The 13772-nt window shown below is 55.1% G+C and overlaps 7 protein-coding genes across 7 annotated transcripts; 4 read left to right on the plus strand and 3 right to left on the minus strand.

The window, feature by feature from the left end:
* Positions 1 to 505: 505 nt before the first annotated feature.
* On the plus strand, positions 506 to 1249 carry VTJ04DRAFT_7444 (uncharacterized protein; the record flags this gene model as incomplete). The annotated part of the gene is made up of 2 exons (XM_069365772.1): positions 506 to 544; positions 620 to 1249. The coding sequence occupies 2 exons, from the start codon at positions 506 to 508 to the stop codon at positions 1247 to 1249; spliced, it is 669 nt and encodes a 222-aa protein (XP_069216773.1).
* A 407-nt stretch (positions 1250 to 1656) lies between these two features.
* Positions 1657 to 3070, minus strand: VTJ04DRAFT_7445 (uncharacterized protein; the record flags this gene model as incomplete). The annotated part of the gene is made up of 3 exons (XM_069365773.1): positions 1657 to 2472; positions 2540 to 2558; positions 2697 to 3070. The coding sequence occupies 3 exons, from the start codon at positions 3068 to 3070 to the stop codon at positions 1657 to 1659; spliced, it is 1209 nt and encodes a 402-aa protein (XP_069216774.1).
* An 894-nt stretch (positions 3071 to 3964) lies between these two features.
* Positions 3965 to 4401, plus strand: VTJ04DRAFT_7446 (uncharacterized protein; the record flags this gene model as incomplete). Its single annotated transcript, XM_069365774.1, has 2 exons — positions 3965 to 4316; positions 4364 to 4401. 2 exons carry the CDS (start codon positions 3965 to 3967, stop codon positions 4399 to 4401), a joined length of 390 nt encoding a protein of 129 aa, XP_069216775.1.
* Positions 4402 to 4466: 65 nt separating this feature from the next.
* On the minus strand, positions 4467 to 7054 carry VTJ04DRAFT_7447 (uncharacterized protein; the record flags this gene model as incomplete). Its single annotated transcript, XM_069365775.1, has 4 exons — positions 4467 to 4666; positions 4731 to 6102; positions 6176 to 6280; positions 6398 to 7054. 4 exons carry the CDS (start codon positions 7052 to 7054, stop codon positions 4467 to 4469), a joined length of 2334 nt encoding a protein of 777 aa, XP_069216776.1.
* Positions 7055 to 8771: 1717 nt separating this feature from the next.
* Positions 8772 to 9114, minus strand: VTJ04DRAFT_7448 (uncharacterized protein; the record flags this gene model as incomplete). The annotated part of the gene is made up of 2 exons (XM_069365776.1): positions 8772 to 8976; positions 9068 to 9114. The coding sequence occupies 2 exons, from the start codon at positions 9112 to 9114 to the stop codon at positions 8772 to 8774; spliced, it is 252 nt and encodes an 83-aa protein (XP_069216777.1).
* Positions 9115 to 10890: 1776 nt separating this feature from the next.
* VTJ04DRAFT_7449 (uncharacterized protein) lies at positions 10891 to 11867 on the plus strand (the record flags this gene model as incomplete). The annotated part of the gene is made up of 3 exons (XM_069365777.1): positions 10891 to 10950; positions 11418 to 11445; positions 11716 to 11867. 3 exons carry the CDS (start codon positions 10891 to 10893, stop codon positions 11865 to 11867), a joined length of 240 nt encoding a protein of 79 aa, XP_069216778.1.
* A 45-nt stretch (positions 11868 to 11912) lies between these two features.
* VTJ04DRAFT_7450 (uncharacterized protein) lies at positions 11913 to 13768 on the plus strand (the record flags this gene model as incomplete). Its single annotated transcript, XM_069365779.1, has 3 exons — positions 11913 to 12009; positions 12185 to 12264; positions 12329 to 13768. 3 exons carry the CDS (start codon positions 11913 to 11915, stop codon positions 13766 to 13768), a joined length of 1617 nt encoding a protein of 538 aa, XP_069216779.1.
* Between the last annotated feature and the right edge of the window lie 4 nt (positions 13769 to 13772).

The following is a 13772-nucleotide window of genomic DNA, read 5'->3' on the forward strand; positions in this document are numbered from 1 at the left end:
GTCGAGTCACTGTCCGTTCTTGTGGTTCCCGCTGCAGAAACAAACTTTAAGTGGGGACATCCCAGCGCAACCTTGAAGTGGGGCTTCTGTTCCTGAGTGGGTCCGTCCCCTCCTCCCCTCCATGGTGGGGTAGTTGGAACGACTGCCACCTCCTGACAGCTCCCTGGGCGCTGACACTGCTGGAGCCCCAGAACGCAAGGCACAACACCGAAACGATCCGTGTTCCTTGACCGGCCACGCGGCGCCCAGGTTGGAGATTCTGAGAAACTGATAAATATTTGTGATGTCTCTACTTCAATAGCTCTTCTTCTCTGGCCCCTCATTCTTTCAATATTGTCTGTTCCTCTCAAACTCTCACACCGCCAAGGCATAGTCTGGACATCAGGGGTTGCCGCCCGCAGAGTATTAACACACCAGCATTCCTCCACGACAACACCAACCGCTCTCTTTCTCTCCCGATAGATTCAACATATTGAGCTCACACTACGCCTCCCATCCTCACACCATGGCTCCCCGTCAACCTCCCAAGGAAGAGGAGCACGAAGTTCGTCCTTCATTGCTTCCCTTACCCCCTGAACGCCTTCCTCCCCTTAACTAACCGCCAACCCACCCCTACCAGGGCGCCTCGACAGCCGAACTCCTCATCGAAGCCTGCCGGCGCAACAACACCGACCTCCTGACCGAAATCCTCTCGACCCCGCCGCTCAAGGACGACGAGGAAGCCATCGCCCACATCCTCAACACCACCACCACCGTCCTGGGCAACCACCTCTACCACGAGGCCGCGCTGCGCGGCAACTACGAGATCATCGACATGCTCCTGGACCAGCCGGGCTTCGAATGCGACCCCGTGAACCGCACCGAGGGCGACACCCCCCTGCACAGCGCCATCCGGTGGATCAACTCGGAGCCCGACGCGCAGTGGGAGTTTGGCAACGCGCTGGTTGACATGATGCTCGAGGCCGGGTCGAACCCGAGGGCCAAGAACAAGGCCGGGTTGACGCCCCTGCAGTTGGTGGATCCGAGGAACGAGGGGTTGAAGGAGGTGATCCGGAAGCATGAGTACGCGGCGCTGAACGCGGGGGATTTCGTATCTGCGGAAGAGGTAAAGGGGGCCGGGAAGGGAGGGGTGGTCGGCGGCATCGTCGGGGCAGCAGACGCCGAGAGCGATGATGATGCCGAGTTCAGTGGGAGCGACGAGGAGGAGAGGGCTGAGTGGGAACGGCGGAGGAAGGCGAAGAGGGGGTGAAATAGACAGACAACATTGTTCGATGGGGAGACAACGATGCATTTAATGGCGTGGATACCGGGTTTCTTCACGCTAGGCTGGATAGGTATGTATGTGTGCTGGCTCTGACCGGGGCGCAAGGTGTTCTGGCAGTTGGCTTGAATCAATCTATGAGCTTGACTGGTTTCTTCTGACACGCGGAGGTCCGAAGTCTGTTTCTTTTTCGCCTCTGATACTCCTACTTTCTGGAGACGTGGGGAGCCTGAATCTAACTACAAGTCCATTGCGATACCAAAACAGGGCATAGGTTCACATTTGAGAACGTCACATCTAGGATATCCGACACCCGTATGTCACAAAGACTCATATGCCGCCATCAAGCCAAACACCACTGCTGCCAGCACGCCCGCGGCCCTCGAGGCGGTCCCCTAAACCACCTCCGCCGCACTCTCTGGCGTCTTGTCTCCGTCTTGCGGGTCCCTCGGGACAACTTCAATCGACCCTCCATTCTGCATCCTCTCCAAGATCTCGGGACCCAGCACACCACCTGACCCAACGATCTGCAACTCCTTGCTAAAGGTCCTCAAGATATTGGTGCTCCTGCCTCGCGGGCAGAACACTACTTCCCACCCTCCGCCATTTCCTCCATCGCCAGTCAATGACGGCAAGACGAAAGTGCTCGAGACATCATCATATGCGAAGCTGTAGGCGTCTGGACAAACATCCTTGGCGCGTTTGCTGTAGTCACTCGGCTCACAGGCCTCAGGAGAGTTATAGGGGCCGGTGCAGCAATCCTGCGGAGAACCCCTGGCGCTGCATGGCGAGAGGCAGGGCTGGAATGGGGGACGCATCTCAGCATCAGCTGACTCACTGTGATCGGAGGAGCTAGCACCCGATAGGGGGAACTGGAGGAGCGGAACAGGGCACCATCTGCGAAGAGATGCGGTCGTCTCGTCAGGCTCATAAGGCATTGGATATGTCGTGTTGCCATGACCTTGGTGGCGAGGGTTGTGGTAATCCAGTGAACCTTGCTCAGCTTCGGATACCGACGTCAAGAAGGGGTAGGAGGCGATGCATGCGCAGTTCGTGAGACTGGGCGGGATCCATGTTGTGTCGGCGTCTGGGTGGTAGACGATGGCAACAGGGAGGTTGTAGCCGTCAACGAGGGAAATGTCATAAAACGTCTGGTTGTGGTGTTTGCCCCCTCGGAGGTTGAACTCGGCGAGGGTGGTTGGGACTTCTCCCTAGGTATAGAGTCAACTTGTAAGTTCCATAAACCGTCATGCATAAGGAGGGCATATCAAAACTTACTGCAACCTGGCAGTCCAATCTTCCGTGACAGTCACCCGTCAGACAGGAGCCTCCATATCCGTTGACTCCAAACTGTGTGTTCGGCCCAGTGCCATCATGGTTGAAAGAACAATTCGTCCTACCCCATATGCGACCAGCCCAGTCATCACTGACAAACATCACTTTTTGATCACCAGGCTGCAGCTCGAACCCGCCGGTTCCCGGACCGATACCACCTTGGGTCAAGATACCGGGCCAGATCGGCTCGCCACACTCATTGGAGACAGTCAGCCGGATCGGAGTATAGTACTCGTACACAGGAGTGGTGGTGACAGGGTCTGCCGTGGTGGTTGTGCTCGGGTTGGGCACTGTGGGGATCGTTGTGTTGGTGGTTACGTCCGTGGTGTTGTTAACAACTGGGGACGGTTTGTCGGGCAATGTAGTAACAACACTCGTGGGAGGGTTTCCGCAGGAGCAGTCACAAGGAATGGCGGCAACCAGGCCGCTTATGGTGAGGAGAAACGAAAGGAGAGATCCCATGGCGAAGTTCATGACGGTCCTGCCTGTCTTTGGATTGTCGAACCTAAGCGGCTGTTGAGCGCCCAAGGGACCACGTCTGGGCTAATAAGGTACGACACTCTTTGTGCGTCAAGTCAAAAGAAACGATGGTGAGGAAGTTGTTATGATATTCCAGGGGCTTGGATAGTTCGAGGTTCGTGGAGGGATGACCTGAGGATGGCAGGATTGCTGGGAACAGGATCGGGATGTGTGAATTTCAGGGAGGAGCCAAGGACTCTCTGACAACGACAGACAACAGACAGAGATGGAGTTTGAGGGCGGAGAGAACAGAGAGTGTCTCCAGTGGTGATGTGTGAGAGGTGATGAAGTCAAGCTGGAGTTAGACCCATCGTGGTTGAGAAGCTTTGGAGGCATCTCTGCCTCGAATTTTCCCTGACTGGGAAGCATGGAAAGAGGGAAAGAACGCCCGTGTTCTCATTATTCCTACCCAGTTCGGCGACTACAGCACCCCAGTTTCATCCATCGGGAAGGAGAGAGCCAACATCGAAGCCAAGTTGGTACTGCAGTAAAGGCAGCAGCATCCAAATGACGACAGGCTACGATTGGAAGGAGAACTTGTAGAACGGAGGTCTCGGCCTGGATAAGGCTTCAAACCAGGAACATGGGACTCAGAATGAGAGCCATCAAAGTCTCTTGATTTTCCCATTTGTTCTCGTGCTGACAACGTACCACTTGGGTCTGGTCGGGCAAAATAGGAGCATGGATTTTTGAGAGCCTTGAAACACTGGCATGGAGAAATCACGTCATGGAAACATGTCCAACAGGCCTTAATGGTTCGCTATCACGGAATTTTCAAGAGATGGAGGAAGACTTGACCAATACCAATGCTATGAAATCAAGGGCTTCATAAAAGACTACGAGACATGGATGAGGAGGCAAGGCTTCAAAGATCTACAACCCAACGTTCAACATGACATCATGCTAGGATATCTAAAGTTTGCGCCATCTAGCCTCCCTCACCACACATGCCGACACCACAAGCTTATCATTTTGATTATGAGCCATCCGCCTTATTCCACAGTCCCATCACTCCACCACCCAAATCCTCCTCCTCCGAATCTTGACCACTCTCAACCACCGCCCCTGCTAACAAACTTCCACCACCACCTTGACCCCTCGTATGTCGATATAACTCAACGAGGCTCACGATTGCCTGCTTATGCTCAAAACACATCGAGAGAGAAATTTTCGCGTCTTGATCAGGTCATTGAAAATAGAGGTATCACTTGAGGTAAAGGAAGGAAGATTCCGAAGAATGTGGCGAAGAACCGAAGAAAATAACAAGAAAAGCAACCCTGAAATAGTCCAACATGAAGACGCCACGCTCTGTCTGCGTTTATCCACCCCCGACAACAACAACACCTCCCCTTTATCTGAACCGTGCCCGGCAGCGACCCATAACTTCGCCTTGGCAAACGAGCTCGGCGCTGAACTCGGAGCCGTCCAGAGTAAGGTAGATGTCGAAGTAGACGCGGTAGAAGGTTCCCTGCGGCGTGTCCATACGCTCGAAGTCCTTTTCGAGGTTCTTGCGCGACAAGTCGGACGTGAGAGTAACGACCTCCTTGATTCCTGTTGGAAATTCGCGTTAGCAAGCAGTCCCTCTGAGGTGAGAAGAGAGGACAAAAACACATACTTGGGTCCTTGGTGTACTCCGGGCAGACGTCGTCGTCGCAAGCATAGAGAATATCCTCGTACATGAGCGTGGCGCCCGGAGCGACCTGGCGGAAGAAGGACACCTTGACCGGCTCGCCGATCTTGACCTTCTGACCTTTCTGCACGAAGATTTGACGCGTGAACTTGCAGCGGTCCTTGCCATCGAGCGAGGGAACGCGGTACGCTTCCGGGTGGTAGCCTTCCTTGAAGGGCTGCAGGGTGGCCATGAGGTAATGGCGACGGGCAACGCGATGAGTAATGACGCGCTCTGTGATACCGGCCGTGACGGCACCCTTGACGATAGCAGCCACCGAGTCCATGGGCCGCACCACCTTGGACTGGAACTGTGGAGGCACGTGGAGCTTGATCTGCTGGAAGAGGTATTCGGAGGCACCGAAACCGCCGACCACCAGAATGTTCTGCAATGTCCGGTTCTGTGCCTGGATAGCAATAATCTGGTTCCTCACAAGCTCCAGAATGCGGTTGACAACAGGCTCGAAGCACTGCAGAATCTCTTCGTTGGTGAAGGTCATGTAACCCTCCTCGATGCCGGCCTCGGGGAACTCGGCTTCGATACCAACATCCACCGCCCACTTTTGGCCGTTGTTACGGAAGTCGGCTTTGATGCGGTTCTCGAAATCCATGATGCACTTGGCGTAGACACGGCCGGCCGTCCTGGAGCCATCGGGAAGTTTCATCTTGCGAATCTTGGTCCGGAGAATGTTGCTAAAATTCCGGTTCAACGCCGTCGAGCCGCATGAGTCGCCAGAGCCAGCAGTGCACTCGGCAACAGTAAAGGGGTTTTCATCCTCGACCTCATAGGCGATCAGGTCGACCGTGCCACCACCGCAGTCGACGATGAGCACAGCGTCGTGAACCTTGAGGTTCAACAAGCCCGTCTTGGAGCAGAAGAGGGCAGCAGCCTCGGGCTCGCTGATGAGGGTCAAGCGGTTGTCGTTCTCATCGCGCAGGAAGCCGGCCTGGATGGCGGCAGCACGGGTGGCGGCCTTGCCAGCGTCGTTCCAAATGGCGGGCACCGTCAGGTAGTAGCGGATGTTCCTCTCCTCACGGTTGAACACCTCACCGAGCGTCTTCTGGAGGGCTGCCCTCATGGCCTGCCGGAGCTTGAACAGATAGTCGGCCGCCACATCAATCTCGGACTTTCCTGGCGGCAGAGGCGGCAGGTTGATAGGATCGATATATGTGTTTCCAGAGAGCATCAACTGCAGCTTAAACCATTCGACCTTTTGCACACCGGGCTTGGGATAGCCTGTGGGGGCGAGGGCATCGGCAATATCGGGACCCCAGCCCACCACTTTCTGGTATTGGTCGTAGTAGAGCACAGTCGGGATCTGGAACGAAAGGAACACCTGTGTCAGCGCACTTATGGGAAATGTGACCAAATGTGAGTTCATATTCACACACCTTCTGCTTGGTGTATGAGCCGGCGCCAGGCCACTCGGTAATGATGTCTTCTTTCGCCTCATTGTTTGTCGCGAAGGCAAAGGCAACGCCGGAGAAGGTGGTACCCTGTGAGAGCGGGATGTAAGCAACAGGTCATATTCCATGACACAACAAGCAACAATCCGCGACATGATCACTTAAATCCGCGACAGGATGATTGAAATCCGCGACGGGATCACTTACAAAATCAATGCCGACAATCAGCTGAGCCTTGCTCCGGCTATTCCCCTCCACTTCAGCAGCAGGGCGCTGGTAGGGCGCAACCGTGTTCACAGGCTGCGGAGGAGGTGCAGGAGGGTACCCGGCAGGAGCAGCTCCGTAACCCGGCGGTCCACCGGGAACAGGCGGCGGGCCACCACCCATTACCGGGGGAGGATACCCAGCAACCGGCGGAGGGCCGGTGTTGATGGGCGGAGGACCTCCAACCATCTGAGATGGAGGGGCACGGCCCGGGCCCTGGTTGGCGAGAGGGCTGGTGCGGCCGAGAGGGCCAGGAGGACCCGGCGGGTAGTTTGCCGAGTAGCTCGGAGGTCGTGGACCAGCTCCGGGATGATTCATCGGAGCAACTGGCGGGGGAGAGGAGGAGGTAGGAGCAGTCGGCGGCGGGGGAGGAGGAGGACCCGGAGGGCGCGGCTGGAAGAGCGGCGGGAGTTGAGGACCCAAGGAGGACGAGGGCGGAGGCGGGGTCGGGCTCTGATTCAGGGGCCGGGCTTGCTGCTGACTCTGAGGAACGTTGGGATCGGAGAGGTTTGGGCTGGAAGCGGTGCTCCCTTGCGGGTTGATGGCACTCGACTTTCTCTTGAAACCGAAGCCTTTGAGGCGCGAGTTCAAAGAACTCATAAGGATTGGGGGGGTAGAGCCAGGTGAAAAAGAAAAAGAGTATTATAAGGTAGGGGGAGTGAGCTGACGGGGTCGAGAAAACAGCGGGAGGGGGTGAGACGACGAGAGGGGAGGCTGTGGGTGGCAGGTAGGCTGGGCGAGACCCAAAGAGAGGAACAGCTGAATCGGGGAAGGGGAGGGGAAAATTGGCTGAGCGTGTCCTTGCGACCGGGGGGTAGGACTCGGGTTGCAGCCAGTGGGTGCGACACAGGCGGCAGGTCGGATGAGAGGCGGTTCGCGGGATTCGATTGCGCGGCTCGCAATGCTTGCTCGTGGAATCTCGTGGGTTATTCCATCCAAGTAAGGCCAGGAGCTTAGCTAAGAGGTGGTGCGTGCTGCGCTTCGGCTTTTGAGCAGCAACAAAGGCGGCGTGTGCGGCGGCGGCGGCGGCAACAGCAGCAACAGCAGCAGCAGCAGCAGGCCTGTGGCTGAGACGAAACGAAACGAACAGGTGACGATGCTCAAGTGGATTTCGTTTCTGGTCGCTGGTTAGGTGTCCAGGATTGTTGTGCCAAATGCGGGCATAAAGAGAGGAGGGAGGAGTGAGAATCGATGTGCTGGGCTGAGGTGCTGGGGGCGGGTGCAGCGAAGCGTCTTGTCGGTGTCTGGCGTCTCCTCGTAAGGCTGAGCAGATTGGGTTGACGTTAGAGCATTGGCACCGCCAGGCGCGGGGGAGGGGGAAGTGGGTTTCGTTCGTGTGCTGTTCCTTGCAGTGCAGGCCACAACCTGGGACTGGCAGAGATTGGATTGCTTTGGGTTGCTTGCTGTGCGAACAGTGACAGTGGGAAAAAGTGAAAAGAGTCGGAGCCCAAAAGGAAGTCGGGTTTTGAGTTGCAAATTTGAAATTAATGCGAGTTTAAAACTGCCCAGTTCATCCAAAGTCCAGGTCACGGGCAGTGGAAAAGCAGCGAAAGATTTAACTACGTCCATGGAAGCCCGGGCCATCCGCAAAGACGGTCAGGTCAATTCGTTCCAGGGCTGTCTTGTTGTCCCATCACCTGCTTCCCCAAGTTCCAGGGCCTGGCTGGCATTGGATTGAATGGCGACAGCAACCATGTCCCCACAAGGCAGTCGACGGGACAATCTGGAACCCCGCCAACTAATCCCACTGTGCTACTTTTTTGGGAACATGAGGAGGCAATTTGACGCGAGCTTGGAGCACTCCCGACTGCATTGAGTTTCTTGATGTCAAGGTGTTGAAATGTGCCCAACATCAAGCCCCTATTGTGTCCATGTTGTCAAAGTAAGCTTAGCCGGGAGCTGACGCCGGGCTGATGGCGAACAAGAGGGATCCTCCTGGTAGTGGTGGTTCTGTTGGTTAATAAATTGGACAGTCTCCAGCAAGGCTGTGGAACTCCTGGCCACCGTTTGTTCAGCTCAGTGGAGATATTCTTGAGGACACGGTGAGTTTGGTACCAGAGACTGTTGACCCGAAAACTCATTGGTGAATCTCAAAAGAGTCTTTCTAATGAATACAGTATATCGACAACTGGAGAGACACTGGCCACACGATTTCCACGACTCGTGACTCGACTTACACCGTCAACCCGGCGTCTGCCACCATGAACAGGTGTCGTCGTGATTTCTAGTCGCTGCAGAACCATTTCGACCTAAGTCCGGAGTCCTCCGCAGCACGAGTGCCAGATGAGCACGGCATTGCTCGGCGCAGGTGCCCGAACTAGGCCCAGACGGGACGGTAGGACCTTCGTAGGACTTGGGCCGGTGATGGCGGGGTGTGGCTGAGCCGCACGGCGGTGATGTCGAGCCAAGACCTCCGAGATGGCGGCGAGCCGCTCTTGGGCGCAAAAGAAGCCCTCTGACCAATCAACGATGCTGCTGAATCTTGAGCAGCTGATTGGCAGTAGACCGGCTTCGATTCTGTTCTGCCAAGGTTCGTCGTGGATGCTCTGTCAGCCGCTGGCCACTGCTGCCACCTGGCATACATTCCCGCTCACCTTACCACCCATCATTCACCTTCCCGGACACTTCGGAGGGTTCACCTTGCCTTCCTCCTCGCCCATTAACCCGGACCACACTTGGAGGATGCTGTTTAGAAGTCCTGTTCAAATACAAAATAGAGCCGTTGATCCATCATCTTTATCTTAACCATGGCACACACCTTCTCCTCAGCCTTTGGTCTGTTATCTTGGGCTTGGTTATCCAACAAATAATAAACGGAGTCTGAGACTCGTGACCGAAGCTGATAGGTTCTCTCCAACAAAGTCCAACTTTATGGGTGTCCCATCGTCATCTTAGATACTCCGTAGGGCGGCGTAACCATCCTCCAGCTCAGTTGGGTCTTCCCTGCTGTGTTCGATCGGGATCACACCACCCAGGGAATAAGCTACATTGTCGAAGTCCCATTCCACCTCATGGCTGAGATATTCCCAACCTTTCTTACACAGTACACGGTAGCAGGATGGCCCAGCTTTCTTGTAAGGGGAAACGCAAGCGGCTTCAGACCCTGGATACCGTAGGCAGGCAGGTGGCGCAGCATTATTGACATCAACCTCCCGACACATAGAAAGCCACCGAGCGTCAATCATGTTGACGCATCGAAACAGAATCCTTCTCTATCAAAGGAACGAGAAGGCGGGACCGCGAGCATGGTTGATGATTGATGTGGCGTTTATACGGGTGCTTGATGGTACGTTACACCACGAAGTCTTCAACTGTGACAACCGTCCCAACCGTCACGCTCCAATCACTTCCGCCGCTCTCATGCATCGGTGGAGGTACCGGAGGATCTTGACCCCAGTGGTTCTGTGGCATCAGTCCCGGGGACGGACTGCGAACTTTATGTGGTGTTCCAGAAGAGAATCCACGTGGACCTCATGCTGCACCGTCGGCAATTCCGATGGGGATCCGGGATTTGATCTGGGGTGATCACCGGCAGCCATGAATTAGCAGAGATACTCAGGAGAAGATGTTTCGATAAAACGTGGGGTTCCAGAAATCTGGGGCTGACTAGACTACCTGAACTAGAGGCGTTGGTATCAAGCTGGCGTGCTTCAGGTGGAGTTAGAGTTGTTCGAGACTCTACAACTAGCAGCTGACTTCACTCATTTCCAACTCCACTTACTAGATGTTGGCCAATGGATCTATGGTTAGGGAACAATGTTGAATCAATGAATTGAAGTTAAAAGATACCTGTTCATGCATAGCGAAGACAACAACTACTTGTCCACTGACCAAGAAACCTTCATGTAAAGACGTAAGACTCAATGGTGAGTTGGGGGGTGGCTCTATGCCTGTGTCCGAACTAGACTTGGTATGGGTCAAAATGATGAGCCAACTTGTCATGGAGTTGTGGAGCACAAAACTCCCCTGTATGCTTCGAGGTGATTAACACGACCAATCTGTTGAATGACAGAACATCTTCATTTCGTCTCCCAACCACTTGGGTGTCTTGGTCGAACAGAAGCAGCATGGTGACTCGGATATCTGCAAGCGATCCTTATCTCTCGCTTCTCCAGTGCTCTTGACCTCTCTTACCCTTTGCCCATATCTCACGTTCTCTGTTTTCCATTGATTCCCTTAATCTCTGTTACCCAGCCTCCCTTCCTTACTGGTAACTCAGATCCCAAGCCAATGGGCCCCTTAGGTGATACCTAAGAGTCCTGGTACTCGGTACATGATTGCGTTCTGCTGCATGTAGGCGATTTCTTCTAATGTCTACATCAAAAATATCAAGGGGTTAGGTGGTCGGGATTTGAGCCCAGAGAAGCTAGCGGAGGCATTGGTTGCTAACTTGACACTAATATCAGTAACTACCGAGGGAGCTCCAGAGACAGCTCATGGTTATCACGCAGCCCCAGGCCGTTGGGCTCACCGAAGACTCAATGCCCCTGGGGTTGGTTTGTTTCATTTTATGGGGCCCATAAGGCCGTCTCTATCCTACTGGGGGCTAGTTGTCATAGTTCCCGCGCCGTGTCCTGAACCCGGATGGGAAATGCTTCAGTCCCTTCCCGGCCAAGTCTTCATACGCGAGATTCGGATGCTGCGCTGAATGACCGAGCTAACGCCGTCTAAAGGACCGGGCGCTTCTAGAGGGTGTTGATGCTGTGAGCGAGGAGGGTTATCGCGCCGCGCTAAACCATATTGGGCAATCCCCATCGACCCCACACAGATCAGATTGGGCCTGATCAGGACGTCATAGCTTCCACACTTCCCAGGGGTGTCAACTCTTGGGGCTCAACCTCAAAAGCACCGCGACCCGACTGCGACCTACGAACTTCATCTATTAACTGAGGATCTTGCAAACTGCGCAAAAGAATCAGGATACAATTCCATAAGACAAGGTGATAATTACATCCTGTCACAGGTTCTGATTTGGGTTTCGGTCCTTCCCGGTATGTACCACATCCAACATTCCGAGGCAAATACTCGTCGTCGTCCATTGCGACCCTCGCACATGTGCCCCGCAATTCCCTCAGGCCCAGGCTCCCGCAAGTGATTGCTGTGCGACCAAAGACGGGAGCTTCACCCCGCCTTCCAGACACGGCCCCGCCAACAGTCCGGAAACTTGGAAGTTGCTCAATTCGGGCGACTGATTCTCATCTCTACCTAAAACCAATCTCGGCCTTCGTCTTTCATTCTTCAACCCAACTAACATCACTTAGAACTTTATGGTCAGGCCGCTGCTCAGCATCCTTCTTCGTCCTTAACAAGGCCACCCTTCCGTCACTCTCTTGACCATCCAACAAACACAGCTCTCGTATTTAGAGCTGCGACTAGCTGCGTCTCCGGTTCTCTCCAAGTCGCGACACCATAGATATATTTTCCGAATCCCAATCGACCCGATTTAACACACGTCACAATGTCGCTCCTTGCCGAGACAGAGTCTATCGTCAAGCAGTTCGAGTTCACGGACAATGATGTCAACAAATCTGTGAAGGAGTTCCTCCGCCAGATGGGTATGTCACCAATCCATTGTTGTCGCGGATCATGGCGAGTGTGAATCTCTATTGCTGTTGCGGATATTGTCGCGGTCGCAGTCGCGGGCGCTATTGTTGCGCATCGTTATCGTCGCGGATGACTGTTGTTTTCTGCGCGTCTCCGTTCGCTAACTCATGATCTTTTTGACTGCAGACGAGGGCCTCGAGAAGGATGGAACAAGCCTGAGCCAGATCCCGACCTATGTCACCGGCGTTCCCAAAGGAACTGAGAAGGTTAGCTTTGAATCACACGTCGTGTGATCGCCGGGAACAGCATCGCGCTAACACAGTGACACAGGGCCTGTACATGGCCGTTGACTTGGGTGGTACCAACTTCCGCGTCTGCTCCGTCAAGCTCAATGGCGACACCACCTTCAATATCACCTCGGACAAGGTCGCTGTCCCGAAAGAACTCATGCGCGCAAAGAAGGCCGAGGAGCTCTTCGCCTTCCTTGCACTCCAGATCAAGAAGTTCCTGGAGAAGCACCACGGCGACCACTTTGAGGCGCATATCCGTCGTCGCATGACGGTCAGCTCCCCCGATGGCTACCGCGACGAACACGTGTTCCACATGGGCTTCACCTTCAGCTTTCCCGTCCAGCAGGTAGGGATCAACAAGGGCACCCTCATCCGCTGGACCAAGGGTTTCGATATTCCCGATGCTATCGGCAAGGACGTGTGCGCTCTCCTGCAGACGGAAATCGACAAGCTTCACCTGCCCGTCAAGGTGGCAGCGCTTGTCAACGACACGGTGGGCACCTTGATGGCTTACTCGTACACCTCTCCTGGCTCCCACGGCGCTGTCCTGGGAGCTATCTTTGGAACCGGCACCAACGGTGCTTACGTTGAGAAGCTCAGCAACCTCAAGAAGCCCCTTGTCGGAGAGTACGACACTTCGACGGGCGACATGGTTATCAACATCGAGTGGGGTTCTTTTGACAACCAGCTCAATGTCTTGCCCAACACACCGTGGGACGAAGCGCTGGATAAGGAGACCCCGAACCCCGGTATCCAAATGTACGAGAAACGCGTCTCAGGCATGTTCCTGGGCGAGCTTCTGAGGCTGGTGATCATCGACCTGATGAAGAATCCGAATGTCTCGCTCTTCCGCGACGAGAACTCAAGCACCAATGATCGCAGGTCGACCACAGACATCGCGGAAACCTCGGATCTGTATAAGCCTTGGGGCATCGACACGTCCATCCTGTCGCACGCTGCCGGCGACCACACCCCCAAGCTCTCGGTTCTTCGTGACACCCTTCAAGAGAACCTCCAGATTTCGGCGCCCGCCTACGAAGATGCCCAAGCATTCAAGGCTATTGCCGGCGCTATTGGCCGTCGCGCGGCGCGTCTTGCTGCCGTTGCCATTGGCGCCGTCGTTCTCAAGTCGGGTCGTCTCTCTGACGGCACCAACGACCCCATTGATGTGGGTGTCGACGGAAGCCTGGTCGAGAACTATCCCTATTTTGAGGATATGATTTATGAGGCCCTTCGTGTCATCGACGGCATCGGCGAGGAGGGCGCCAAGCGCATCCGCATCGGCCTTGCGCAGGATGGTTCGGGTGTTGGCGCCGCTCTCATCGCCCTAGTTGCTCGGACTATGGAGAAGAACGCTCCAACGGACGAGGTCCTTGGCGAGCTCCGCACCGAGGCCAAAGCCGCCGGGTCCAAGGACACTGCCGCTGCTACAACCGCCGTCTCAGACGAGAGCGACAAGCCTGGAGTCACCTCGGCTTAGGGAG

The sequence above is a fragment of the Mycothermus thermophilus genome (genome assembly GCF_041956435.1).
Source record: "Mycothermus thermophilus strain CBS 625.91 unplaced genomic scaffold VTJ04scaffold_5, whole genome shotgun sequence".
In the NCBI taxonomy this organism is placed as follows: Eukaryota; Fungi; Ascomycota; class Sordariomycetes; order Sordariales; family Chaetomiaceae; genus Mycothermus; species Mycothermus thermophilus.